Consider the following 14,908-nt stretch of genomic DNA (forward strand, 5'->3'; position numbering starts at 1 on the left):
TGGCTCCTGTAGCACAATAACCAGCTTAATGTACCTTTAAACGTCAATGTGGGTCAGTTTAGATGCTAAATGTTGTGGTCTTTAACCTTTAACACCAGTGCTAACGACAGCCTGTCCTCGGCTTGTAATTACAGGCTGAATTAGTTTCCTTTGTATTTGTGCCACTACTGGCATAGCTGTCAAACATGTTCTCAGCCCTCTCATTCAAAGGCCTGGAGGATAACAGGACATTACTGATGTATCTCTGAAGACCTTCCTTCCAGCTGTATTGTGAGAATTTAAAATCAGAATCAGCTTTATTGGCCATGTATGCGTACGCATACAAAGAATTTGACTCTGTTTTTTACGTTGCTCTCATCGTACATACACAGAATATACAAATAAACAAAACAAATAAAAACAAGGACAACAAAGTAGAACATAAAGCATAAAGGTGTAACTACTATGTACAATATAAATCGCTTTAGCAGATATTTGACTACACAAATGGATGGCTTTTATGACTTCATTTGGCTTTCAGTATAGCTAATAAATGACTATTTGAATATGTGCAGTTTATGTTACACCAACCTACCTTTTCATGTGACACTGTGGATGAGAGGTTCCCTGAGCTTATGTTTCCCCATGGTCTTGGAGACGATGCATATGCCCGTCTGTGCTCCAAAGCCACAGGGACCTCACTGGGCCGACAGTTTCATATATCGGAGGCATACACTGTGGTGTCTATAAGACCCAGGGACACAGAGGAGCAGAGCAGAGCAGGAGGATCCATAGAAGCTAATGATGAATGTAATAGTGTGTAACAGAGATGTACAACCAATGGCGGCAGAATGTCACAGACAATTAATGTCTCCTCGGCACTCTGTTTGTTTGCTTCCCCCAGGCTTTCGGCAGGGCTTAACTAATGATATGGTGGTCAAGGACATAAATTGTGGTTGACACCATCTGTGAAGTGCGCAATTACATATTGCCCACAATTGTGGTTTTGGCTGTAGACCGGAGAGGTCTCTCTCTATGTGCTCTAACTGTTCCATGAGATTATTACACAGGTAAGAAAGTCTTCGAGAATAATCACACATAATTCCAAACTGTTTTTAATGAACATATCTGCAAAGCATTTACTGTCATTGATTGAATATATTTTACAATAATATTGTAGCAACTGAAGCTTGATGTCTGTCTCGAGGCAATGTGTTGTAGTATCCTCACCCTAACCACAAGCAGGACACAGAATGCAAAGTCCTGCATTTGTGTGCCCACCATCCTCCCCGACCACTTCATGTCAGTCCACGACATAAGAACCATCCAGGCAGCAATTGAGATTCTTCCGAAACGTATTAGGCACAACCATTTTTAGGAGAAAGAGTTTTGCAGCACTGCTGTAAGTTTCAGGAAACTCGGCAATGTCATTACAATTACAAGATGAAAGAAAAAGTAAACTGCTCTTCCTTCCCCATTTTTATTTCCTCAAGGCAGGAGTTATTTTTAAATCAGTGTCACCAGTGAAGACGAAGGTTAAAAGACTCATTTAAGAAGAGTTGACTAAGAAACCCTTGCGACGCTTTGACTAAAAAGGGTCATATAAGGAAACGTGTCTGCTACCTGACGTCGGAGCATCTTCTCCCCTCATTGAGTGAAGTCTTTTCTGAGAAGTCCACACTGCCAAAGACAAAGACACTTGGCTGCTCTGTCATCATAACAGTAGGCAGCAGCAAATCTCCAGATTGTCTAATAGTAGAGGCATGTTTTGCAAAGCTAATTACAGCTTAAGAGTCCGTCGCCCCGTCCTTCCTCCCATCCCTCCCATCCCTCTGTCCCAGAATTACCATCCAAGGTTATTGTATTCCATTAAAGCTAGCACACTATGCATTTGGATCTCACTGGGCAAGCCATTATTTGAAATCTCCTCTTTGAAATCCAGGGAGCTTTTGTCTCTGACTGCTAATGATTTTAATTATAGGTAGCACTGGGCCTTTCAGAGCTCCATGTTTTCTCTCCCTACCCCGACTAGATTTGAGGCTTTCTGAAACCGATGCAGAGATGTGGCGCCACCCTTCTGATGTCTCTGTAGGACTATTAAGCTGTAACAACTTAATTTCACAGCGCCACACAAGCACTGGGCTTTGACGGCACTTAATGAGCGCTCTTTTCATCTGTGTCAAATTTTATGACAAGCCCTCTATTTCACTCCGTGGCTCACAGTGGTTTGTGAATGTGTAATGATAATTGAGAGGAAAAACAGTGCAGTGCCCAGCTGTGTACCAAATCATTCTGTCAAGAAGTGAAATTATGAGTGTATGCATATGACTGCATGTGCGTGTGCAGGACTGGTAATGACAATAATTACCAGAAGAAAGGTACATCTGGACATGTTCTGCCACTTTGCTGTGCAGTTCAGCAGAAACTCTTTTAGGTGGTTTGGATCTAATCTTTATGAGGTATATGCAGTGATTTCCTGATGAACGCTGTTTAGACGGAAACATTGCAGAAATACAAGTATGAAGAGAACCAGCAATAATCAAGCAAGATAACTTTGTGTTTTATTCAAGTCCTGCTGCCTTTCGACACACAGATCTACACAGCTCTTAAATGCCCAATGCAAGCCAGGGGCGCTTCATCTGAATGAATTTGTTGCTTTGCTAAAGATAGAACAATGTATGAACTGAGATAATCATACTCCAACAACAGAAATAGAAATACCACATTTGAGTCTCTTATGCCAATCATGAGAACATCACTAGAGTAGTATCCCCAAAGATTGCACCATCACACCAAGTCCCATTGTGAAAGCACATTCTATTGAACACATTTCTGAATGCTAATGTAGGAGATGTAGGCACACAACCTTCACACAGTTCGATAATGACTTGAACACATTGTCGCTTTAACCAAGTCATCCAGACACTTACTTGAACATAAAGTTATTACCTAAACCACAATTCCAATTATTTTCTTCTTCACTTTCAAATAAGTAGTTTAGTTAACAGGACTTTTGAACCAGCTCATGTATTTGATTGTTGTGCGATGTAAAAGTGTGTCTAGCAGAGATGTCAGTGGTGTACTCTTATCATACCACAGCAGTGTTGGCCAAACCTGCTGTGGTGTTGTTTCTGCCATGGTGCTACTACGGCTTTGGGAGAGCATGATAGTGAAGCACTCATCTAACAGTGACAGTAAGAACCTGCAGTGTGGTGTTTACGCCTATACAACCTCTCGTAGGCATGTTTGTGTGCTTACTGGAGCCTTTTGAGCATGTGCTGTCTTTTATCCCGTATGAATGTCACAATCCTTCTTTGCTTCCACACTAACAGCTTGTTCTCCATTCTCTGTCTCCACAGATACAGAGAATTACAGGAACATTTCTACCAGTGTTGACTCTCCTTTCACACCAACATTTCTTTTCCCCTTTTCTCTCGTTTTTCTATTCTACCTCTTTTGCCATCTCGTCTCTCCTTTGCTTCCTCTGACTTGTTTTCCTGTCTCTGACTCTTACCAGTCAGGGGGATTCAGACACAGACTCTGAGGTGGAGGATCGCGTGGATGGGGTGAAGTCCTGGTTGTCTAAAAGCAAAGGTTCCACCAAGAACCTGTCAGATGATGGCAGCCTCAAGAGCTCCAGGTCAGTACAAAGGCAGCTGCTATTACTGTCACTACAGGAGCAGTTAGGAGGCAGTCTAACTAATGCTACCTTTCACTGCTTTTGGACTCCGGATGAAATGGTTTACGGGATCTGACTCAGAGGAAATAAAGCAATCCCAGTCAGGTACTTGGCTGAAATCAGGGGACCGCTATTACTTAAATGTATTTTCAAGCTACTTTGTCTTTATTATTGCCTGCTCTTTGAAGAGGGAACTTTTTTTTTCTAAAAACAAACCACCTCTGTGGTAGATTTATTGACATGCCCAAGGGCCAGATGCTATAGTCTACCTGAGCCGCTTGCTGAGATAAATGAATGTGTCTGCCAGCTGACAGCTTCGATTGCCCCAGATTTGTCTCCTTACCAGAAGATTTAACTTCCCTCCCTCAGCTGAGCCACTACCAACTTTAAAAAGTTTTTGAATCTCTCTTAGCAGCATGTCCCCACAGACAAACAGTGGCTGACTAGCCAACACTGCCCCTTGTAGTGGCAGCTTTCAATTTCTAGTGACTTTAATTGCCATTTGCACAAGTACATTGGACTTCTTGGCCAGTTCTCTGTCATTCAACAAAGAATAGATTAAAAAAAAGGTTTATCAAGTTCAAAGTGTTGTCTAAGCTTTGATTGATTTGATTTGATTTTCAGTCAGAGTTCACACATATTATGTCCTTGAAGTTTCTTTAATTCTCACAGGATTCACTGTTTGAGATCAGTAATAAACAGGAAATACCCTGTTTCAACATTAGACAAAAATATGCAATTTTATGTAAAATATTTCAGTATGTTTCAGCAAGATTACTGGATAATTTCCCACCAGAATGCAAAATGTTTGCCACCACTAATTGAGTTTCAGCACATATAACCTGTACTTTAACTGGAACACAACGGTTAGTGTTACCCTAAACCTCAACCCTATCAGTCTGGCATACCAAATAGAAATAAAGTAGCACATACTCTTTCTTCTCTGCAAAAATCCATTTTCCTGAGCATATCTTTTGTTCTGTAGAATAGTTGTAGAAACAGATTTAAATATGGGTTTCATGGGTGCTATATAGCTCACCTGATGGAGCACCCATGCACCAAGGCTGAGTCCTTACTGCAGAATCCCACCTGTGGCCCTTTGCTGCATGTTGTCCCCTCTCTATCTCCACTGTCTAGTATCTGTCCTGTCTATATCATAAAGGCAAAATGGCCAAAAAAACATAGGAAAGTAATTTTATATTTAAAAGGCTAAAACTTTGCCTTTCAAGTTCTCAAATCATTTTGATACTTTGATACTTACGATTTGGTGGCATCTAGTAGTGTGGTTGCAGATTGCAACCAACTGAATACCCCTCGACTCACTCCTCCCTTTCCAAGACAACCGCGGTATCTTTTAGGACCTTCGCCTCGTTACTTTAGGAGCAAGGAAATTCAGCTGGCGTTATCACGATTTTGCACTCAGCGGCTCACGTTGCCTCAGTTTCTCAAGCATGTCAGAGAACTACGGTGGGCTTCAGGTAACGTAAAAATGCAAAAGTCTCTCTAGAGCTAGTGTTTGGTTTTTCCCTTCTGGGCTGCTGTAGAAACATGGTCGTGCAACATGGCGGGCTCCGTGAAGATGACCCGCTCCTTATCTAAATATAAACGACTTATTGTAAGGTAACAAAGACAAAAAGATTCTTAGTTTCAGGTGGATATACACTTATCAAAACATAGTTATGAATATTATATTCCATTTCTGCCAATAAGTCCCCTGGAATCTTACGTGTCTGCTTTAGGCTAATGCCATAATGTGGCATTATGGCAACAAAACATTCATATAGCCATTTAGCCTAAAGCAGACACGTAAGATTCCAAGGGCCAATCAGCCAAAACATTTAGATTGCTTTAAAGTGGGTTTGTAGAGGATTGAAGTCATGATTTTTCCCATTCGGATCATTACTGTGGTCTTCATCTGTTCTTGGTGCCTTGTCAGTTGTCTCAAGTTGCATTCTCCTAATCTCTTTTTTTTCATTGCTTTACTTTACATCATTTTGCTGAATTTCATGACATTTCTGTTTTTATTTGTCAAGTTTAATTTATTTTTTTCTTATTCTCTACCTTCACTCACCTTCACTTGACCCAATACCTCATCTTTGTCATTTTCTCTCCCACTGTCTTCATTCCTTCGTCCTCCACTGTTGCTTCTTTCTAGATTTGCTGTAAATGTAGACGCAAAGGAAGGGAAAGAGTGGAAAGAGGGTAAGGAATGGCAAGAGGTAAATAAAGAGGGCAAAGAGGTCGAGCCGAGCAGAATGTCAGTGATGAGCTCTCTCAGCTACAGAAAACGCTCCAACCTTAATCCCATCAGTGGCAAAGGGGATGCCCTCTTTAGTGCCCTCAAGGAGAATGCAGAGTCAGAAGAGGCTCTGTCCCTGCATAAGGCTAAATCCAAAAACTCGGATCTTCAGCATGATACCTACTCAGTCAGCTCCAGGAGGAAGTCCCAGGCAGGGAATGACATGAATGACAGAGAATCAGTCATCTCCCAGGCCTATTCAGAGGCAAACAGCCGGGCCAGGAAAGGTATGGACAGCCGCTGGACTGACTTTGACAAAGAATCAGTCATTTCATACACTGCACCAAGTCGGGCCTCCACACGTCTTGGGTTAAGCCCAGAGAATGATGCCAAGTCTACCATAAGCTTAGGTCTGTCAAGCTCGCTTGGACGCCACCAAAGCACCTCACGCTTAGATGAGGGCAGAGGCAGGCGGTCACTGTATGGCAGCAGTCCCAGTAGCCCCTGCTTTAGCAGACGGTCTGGGGGGCGCAGTCCTGGAAGTGTTAGCCGAGCTGATTCCCATATGTCGCTGGCACGCAGCTGCCGCCTGAGCGAGTTTGATGTTAATATTGATGATAGTCGTAGTGTGGCCTTCACCGAGAGGTCGGCGTACAGTCCTCACTCCTCCACTGGCCGCAGCATCTCCATGCCACCACCACAAGCCAGATCATCAACTGCTGATAATGACCCAATTGACAATACCCAATTGGACATCAAACCAGTCAGTCATCGCAACTACCTCGACCCTGACCTGGAGAAAGCCATCAATGAGGTGCTGAGTTTCAAACCAATCAAATTTAAGCGCAGGAGCTTGGAAGACTCCGATGGTGAAGAAGAAAAATCTAAGAATGATAAAGACGACAGCAAAAGTATCCGTAATGGAGATGGTAGTTGCCCTGTCAGCAGTCTTAGGCGCTCTGCATCCGTAGTGGATTGCATGAGACCGTCCCGCAGCAACAGCAGCTGCAGCAGTCGCCATCACAGTAAGAGCAAAGCCAAGAGCAAGAAGAAGAAGAGAAGCCATAGCTCAGAGTCTGACAGCTCAGGAGACGACCACCGTCACAGGAGCAGCTCCAAGAGGAGGTCCAAGAAGTCCAAGAAAAAGTCCAAGAAGAGGGACAAATCTCCGTCTTCTTCCTCGTCTTCAGGTTCCGAGTCGGACTCTGGGTCAAGTTCCGGGGCTTCAACCATTTCCTACCGAAGCTCCAGCAGTGTAAAGAGAGCTCCTGATCGAAAGGTGTCCAGCCCTGAAAGCGAAAGAGAAGCGAGGCCACAGAGTGAGAGGCAGCCCCTTGACAACAAGGATGACAAGAAGAGGAAGAAGAGGGTGGACAACCTGATGATGAAGTACCTGTACCGGCCGGACAGTGACTGAGGCAGGCAGTAGGTGGTTGCCTGGACTGGACTTACCTTGAAGAGTGTTTTTGAAGCATGATGTGACCTAACCAATCAAAGACTATTTAACTCTTGTCAATCAGCACATTCAATGTTCTCCATTCAGTCTGAATGGGATTAGACATTTACAGTTTAGAATTGTAGTTTCTGGGTTACATTTTGGATGATGTGTCTTGGGCATGCTAACAATGTTTGATGTTTACTACTACCCCCTCTGTGGCTGTCTTTGCACTGGTGTAGTAAGGCTTTCATTGGGGACTCTTAAGGAGCTGGGTAGTGTAGTTGGTCAGAAGCTGCACTCAATATGAATGTTAAGTCAGCTTTTAATCACTACCGAGATATCACTGAAATGTATAGCCCCAGACCGGCCAAAATAACAGGAATTAAATAAGAGAGGCCATAATACATTTCTCCTTCCAGGCCCGTAAGTGCAGGTATAATTAGACCCCAAGCATTGATTCAAAAGAATTAGCAAATTCATTTGAGATGCACAGTTGACAGTAATTAATCCCCAGATTGCAATGTTTAAGCCATTTGAATGCTTTTTCTTGCTCATTATAGTCATTGGAGATGATATTTTTTTCAGCTGATTCACATGACAACTGTAACATTATGAGAGGATGGAATCACATCCGTCGCAGTGCTTTGCATTTGGTATTTGAATGGCATTGATTCAGTCCCTTAGTAACAATAATAACACAAACCCGTTTGGCATGCTAGTGTTGTATCACATTGCAGACTTTTTGTGTCCACTAGACGCGAAGGCATCTCACCTCACAACATGCACAGCTAGCTTGTGCTGGTTATGGGAGCTCAACACAAGAACACAAAGCAGATAGACAAAACACAAGCTAATGAAGACAACCTCATCACCACACAACCTGTCAAGTCTAGAAAAACCCTGTGAATATAGAAAACACAAGCAAATGAGAACTATTCATGATCAGACAAAAATACAGAAACCCTGCAAGTAGTACACAAGGAATGTGATGTACAACACAACCAGGAACTCCTTAAAAGAAATGAACTAGTAGATGGTGACGGGCTAATGTTAGGTGTGCTTATATCTCCAATAACATCACATTGACACAATAAGAGCCTGAAAACTAAGATTAGCTCATCTTCAATTCAACTGACAAGTGGTTGAATTGAACAAATTGTGTGTTTGGGCTTTTAGTGGTCCCTGGACACTTGTGTTGTAATGTAGTTCCATCGTCGTGTACGACTTGCAGTGTTTCTGTATTTGATGGCATTTTATATATTTGCCCATGAGGAATGTTGACAATACAAACTCACAGGATGGCAGCCAATGTTCTGAGCAACCTTCTCTGTGGGAGAACAACAATGTCACAGAAGAAACCTTGATTTACTCAGAGAAGAAAGAAATTCAACTCTTTGAAAGCAAACATGGTCACTCACGAGCACTGCTCAGGCAGTGTGCTTAGTGCTGCTCCTGGTGGCTGGACGATGTATTGCAGCGATGCTACACATTAATATGATAGTCATATTCATAAACAGTATGTCAAGCTTTCTCGGCCCGAATAAATTGTTTCTGTTGATACTTTACATCTGCCTCATGTTTACCCTGCCTGCTACTGTAGGCCATTAGGAAGAGTGCCTTCCTCAGTTTGTATTCTCAGTATTTATTCTCAATGCAGCGTTTGTGTTGTGATGATGATGATTTCTACATTTGCTTGTGTTTTATTACATTGCAGTGCATTGAGCTCTGTTAGACACCGTACTGTTCTCTGCTCAATTTCTTGATAACAACATCAGCTTGTACTTGTTCTCTCCTGCTCCAGCCCCCCTGGCCGGAGACACTACTGCTTCAATAGATCTGATGAAGAGGAGGAGGAGGAAGAAAAAGAAGAAGGTGGGGCGGCCCAGGGCTCTTTCTACTCTTGATACAGACATGGAAGCCAAATAAAAGAGGACGACAGCGAGGACAGGCCTTATGAGACCACATCGTGGTCCTCGCTGTCAGCATCCGCTCTCTGAAATGTGCCCTCATTACTCCGTGACAGTTTGTCTTGCATGCAAAGTTGACCACAATTGTGGTGAGTTGGACACAACCACACAATAACTCACAACCCTGCAGGAAAACATGTTCCCAACACTCGGTTAGAGCTTCCTATTGCAGATCCTCACAGGATTTGGTCATATTTGACAAACTACATGGTGTTTAGCCTCTCATTATTCACTTCACACACACACAGCAGCTCTGTTATTAACAACTCCACGTGCCGCTGGTTGCATGCGAGCAGCATTTGCTTGGCTTTGAGCAGCCACCCTGTATGGTTGTAACTGAGCCAAAGAACTTGAGGTTGCAATGATGATATATTCTTTCTGCCTCTCTTTGTCTGTATCACTCTCCCTCTCTTCTCTACATATAGTACACCACAATAAGTACTGCCATAGTACAATGTATTGCCAAAAAGCCTTTGTTGAAGGGCGTGTGCACACTGCTTTACTTATTGCCAATTGATGCTGAGTCCTGAGAAAGGTCCCATCCTTATTTCTTTCCTTTTTCCTGCTTCTTTCCATTTCGGGACAAGTGCCATTTGATTTAAGTGGTCTCCTCTACAGCTGTGGCATTTCATGAACTGCACTAAGGGCACGCTCATCATCTGTTCACTTTTTGTTTCCCTGAAAAGATGTTCTTCTTTACAGGGGAGAGTGATTGCATCACTTACTGCTCCTCCATAACAGCAAAGCATTTTTCTCCATTTGAATATTTTGTTTTTGATGTGCGATAGATTTGTTTCTGCAGAGGACGGCCGTCGGGCAAATTAATTTCCATGAGGTTTGAGGTTACCTCTGCAAAAGGCCTTGTTCTTCTTTTCATTTGACTTGATTTGACTAAGTTCTTGCCCAAATTCTTTAGTGAGGAAGACACTTTGTCACGGCTTTGTCCTCCTTGTGCTTGTTGTTCACATGTCGCCTGTGTTTGTTTTACGTTTGATGTGCTTTTCTTTCCAGAGGGAATGTACTTGACTTTGAGCATCAGTCACATGTATGGTATCTTCAACCAGCATGTCCAAGGAAAAACTGGTGCTGTTCAATATTTTTCTTTTTGTCAGCCAATCACATGAAAGGACCAAAACCACCAGTGTTTTCTTGACCTTTGGGAGAAGTGTGTGTATGAAATATCCTAAGCTCAAAGGTCCACTTGATATGTTTTCTGGAGCTTTCACATCTCTTGGTCTTCTTCATAAAATGGAGCTAGTGCAGTTGTTAGCCAATCGGTTCATACTGAAGACTACTAAGTCTTTAAATATGGCTGATGGATATCTTGTTAGATATTTTTAAAAGTCACTTTTTTTCCATCCATAGAGTAAAACCCAAAGCTTCTACACTTTATTTCTCTGAGGGTTTTGTGTCATGATTATTTGTTTAGCACGGTTTGATGCTAGCAACATGAGCATTAGCCTAGCTAGCATGGAGAGCATGTTAGCTAACAGAGAGCACTGACAATTTATCATTGAAACAAATCATTATGGATTTTATACCAGATTCTTTTCCCCCATGTACCACATATTTTGAATAAAAGTGACTATGATAGCTTCTCAGCACTGTCGGGAGGATTTGCTATTGGTCAATGATGCAAATTTAAATGTCAAAAATCTCCAAAGTTGAATGCGAACTGTGCAGACAGATCCTCTGATTGGAGTGATCTTGTTGACATGAATTGATCTCTGCTTGGATTCATATCTTTTCATGGGTTATGATGATATTGTAAGAAAAGTGTAGAATATCACCAGCATCTCCTTTAAAGCCTCATTGTGAACTTTAACTGTATCTTTGTCAACTGGACGCACTACGGCCTATATAACCAATACTGTGAAATCATCTTCAATGTCTTTGAGGCCTGTTTATTTATCAGGTTTCTTTTTTTTCAACCCAATGATGCCTCGAAACAGCAAGAAAATAGAAAGCTGCATTTTCATGGTTGCTTAAATGTCACACCCTCTGGTCATCTGTCTATTTCCTGAGCAGCGCTACGATGTTTTTGAAAGCCATTTAAAGTCCAGGAGAGCTTGACGTGGCATTCAGGGCTGAAAACAAAGTGCAGACCTTCGTCATTGTGGGAGTAGTTGGGTGTTATTCTACTATACATGCTTTTTGTAGACTTGTGTCTTCATCTTTATTCTCTATGCAGTCAACACAAGTGTGGAAATGTGTTTTTTGACCTTATTGACCCTGATAACAGTGTCTTGCTTCAACAGAATAAAAACAAAAGAGCAGGCGTAATATTGCTGACTGCACAACGTATTTATATATAAATATGTGAATGATTGATGCTAGCTTTGAAAATAGTTCATGTTTATTTTCATTATTGAACAAATTGACCACTTGTTATACATTTTGCATTACAGTTTAATATATTGTAAATAAATGATGGTGATTGTTTGTAGACTGGATTTGTCTGAGTTGACGTGTTTTGCTGCTGTGTGTCTTCAGGTCCGGTCTCTCCATTCACACTTGCATGTGCTTTTGTTCTAAGATTTCCACACGGCATGCAGATAAAACCAAAGTGAAACCGTGTTGTTTCCTGATTCATTCGCTTTGGTGTTTTCATCTGCTCTGACAAATGTCAACAGCAGCATTGACCCTGTGAACGCCTTAAAGCCACACAAAGCCCACTCATTTCATTATTTATTTCATTTGTTTTTTAATTCAGGGGAAAGTGAATATTGTCTGCTCAAAGCTGAACTATAAGAACTAATAGCTCTCCAGAAATCAACATATTCAGCTGAAGGCAGCAAGATATGTGAAATCCAGTTTCATGATGAGAAGATGAGTCAGTCAGTAAACGCAGACTTTCATTTCAAAAGCACACATCTTACCTCAACAACCCGACTCGTCTGACCTCTGTGGTCTCTGTATATCCACAGATGAAATCAAGTAATCCTGACTTGTTAAAGAGGATTGGTGGTGCCAGCTCACCACATGAGGAGACGACGGCTCATGAAGTCATACCATAAATTCTGTATCCTACAAAATATGTTTTCTCTTGAAGACTTCACCCAGAGGAAGGTTGATGCAACTTCTCTGCTTTGTTCCTTGAGGTTCCCTGTCTGCAGGTTTTAGTCACGCTAGCAGCGAGCTAATGTTAGTCTACCGGTCGCTCCGCCACCTTCAGATTAAGACTAATGATTTTGCTGATCCCCTGACTTTTGTTTAAGAGCCACCTTGAGGTTGACAACTATTGGATGGACTGCCATGAAATGCTTTACAGACATTCAGGTTGCCCTCATTGTGATAATATTCCCTGACTTCTCATCCAGCGCCATCATCATATTATTGATATTGTAAATTCTCTCAATGATAATATTTCTCTTTTCAAACTCTTGCTTGTAAAGTCTAAAGAAGTGGTGTTTATGGAAACAAACTATGGTTTAAGTATTATTGTATGCAGGTCTGTGATGTAATGCAAATCTGAAGTTTTACACACCTATTCACCATTCTGATGTCCACGTTTCTGTCTCTACATTTGGACACTACGTCCCTCTCTAGTAAACGTTGGCATTGGATGTAAATCATGAAAACAAGGGCAAAACTTTGATTAATCTCTTGTAAAGAATGAAAGACATGTATGTGATTATGTAATATGTATGTGATTATGTAATACCAGTGAGACATATCTGACCAGCCAACATGTGTCACACAACATGTTCTCTCTCCTAAAGAGTGAAATAACACAACTTGGTCAGTGCTCCTCGGGGTCTGACACCGACGCTCATTTAGTTTGTGGATGCAACGCACAGCATTATGGGTAACTGACATAGTTTAAAGAGAGAGATGGTACACACACACACATAGGGTGGCTCATTCCCAACAGCAGCTTGCTTTCCCATTTACAGCCATCTCGAAGCTGCAGGTATGTGCTCTTCCTCTGACTGGAGTGTTGCATTGTCAAACACGATTAAGCATGTCCAATGGCTAATGTGCACTGGCATCAGACTTGCACAATAACACAAACTTGTGTACTTTTATATCCTACTGCGTGGTCGCGCTTACACAGTTTGTCCTGCAAAGCCATCACCTGGACTGTTGGAAAGTGTGACACTGGAAACACTGTTCACACAGGTAAAGGGGAAATGAGAACCGTAGCTCTCGTCACTGAAAGCCCTCATCCACTCCCACCAACCCTCCCCTGTCCCCTCAGCCAATAACAGGAGCGCATGCATACAGCAGGCCTGTAACTGTACGTAAAGGCTCCATACATTGATGCAGAAAAATTAAATTCACCAGGATGCAGGAAATACAGTGTTTGATGCTCTGAATCTCCTGGGGGAGGACCTCCAGCTCCCTCATAATTGGTGAAGAGAAATAAAAAATAAAATGTTTCAAATAATTCTAAAAAATGAAGTGGTCTGGCATATTTATTATAAAAACAATCCTTTGAGAAAGAGATTGTTTGGAGTTCACCAAAAGGCACGAGGGAGACTCCAAAGGTTTGTCTTGTTTTTTTCTTGAAGCAGTCTTTTTTTCTGGCCATTCTCCATAAAGCTGCTCTGTGAGTTACGTCCTTCAGCTCCTTCAGGCTTATCTGTCCTCCTCTTGGCAGGTTTCTTGTTGTGCAACATTCATTCCATTTTGTTATAATGGATTTATTGCTTTGTTAGGTCATGTGACAGATCATGTGATGCTTATATTGCACACAGATGGTCTTTATTTAAGTACTTCGGTGACTTCTGGAGGTAATTAGTAGCACCACATCTTATTTAGGGGCGAATACATACATTCTCAATACATTTGTGTAGGTCCATTACACAAAATCCAAATAAACACCAAGGGGGATGAATACATTTGAAAGGCTCTGTAAAGTTGTCAAATATTCTGCCAATTCAGAGAAAATGGTCATATATCAAAATACATCCCATAATGACTGAAGGACCTCTTTAAAACTATCTTCCTGTGAGTGTGTTGTCTACAGACAGAATGTCAGAGAGGCCACACTGTGAATCCTCAAACATTAAGAGCTCAAAGTGTCCTTGAAGGACAGCAGAGTGAGACCTAAGATGTAATCTGTCTTTGCTGATCAATATTCAATCTAATATTTTCAAATGTGTGAGGAATGTTCTCTGCATTTCATCTTTCATTGAACTTCTGACTTTAGAGAGCAGAGAAAGTCCTTCAGATATGAGCAGAAAGATATTTTGACACTTTACCTGCATCAGAACATGTTTAGGGCAGATATGATATGGGCTGTCAGCGGGCTATTAAAAGTCCTGAGGCCAGGAGCTCAAATTCACCTCGTACAAGTCATTTGTGTAAATTCATATTAAAAACGTAAAATCTCCACATTACCAGAAACAAGACTGAGTGGAGCTTCATGATAGCTACAGCACTGTTCTCAGCTTGGTCCCCAAGTATTCGTTAGAGACTCTTATGTATTGATAGCACAGGGTTTTTAAAATCCCACTAAGACAAAGAAGTGTAATCCCAAAAAAAGAATATGTATATTTCTTATTTTAAAGAGAAGCTAGGATTTTGATATTCAGTACAGTCTGAGGTTCACTAGATGGACGTTATCTATAACCTGCAGCTTGAAGGCACTTCATTAACTT

The 14,908-nt window shown here is 41.7% G+C and overlaps 1 protein-coding gene across 13 annotated transcripts in view; it reads left to right on the top strand.

Moving 5' to 3' along the window:
* Positions 1-13,702, top strand: part of LOC142931488 (unconventional myosin-XVIIIa-like) — a 155,845-nt gene extending 142,143 nt beyond the window's left edge. For 6 of the 13 annotated variants that reach the window (XM_076075424.1, XM_076075425.1, XM_076075420.1 and 3 more), the window contains 2 exons: positions 3,497-3,619; positions 5,814-13,702. In XM_076075424.1, coding sequence (XP_075931539.1) covers positions 3,497-3,619; positions 5,814-7,314 — 1,624 coding nt within the window. In that variant the 3' untranslated portion in view covers positions 7,315-13,702. Of the gene's footprint in view, positions 1-3,338; positions 3,449-3,496; positions 3,620-5,813 lie in introns of those variants that run through there. The other 7 variants (XM_076075433.1, XM_076075428.1, XM_076075429.1 and 4 more) reach the window with 4 other exon arrangements.
* Positions 13,703-14,908: the final 1,206 nt, after the last annotated feature.

This window comes from Anarhichas minor, unplaced genomic scaffold (genome assembly GCF_050575085.1).
Source record: "Anarhichas minor isolate MPS153535 unplaced genomic scaffold, ASM5057508v1 ptg000052l, whole genome shotgun sequence".
Taxonomy (NCBI): Eukaryota; Metazoa; Chordata; class Actinopteri; order Perciformes; family Anarhichadidae; genus Anarhichas; species Anarhichas minor.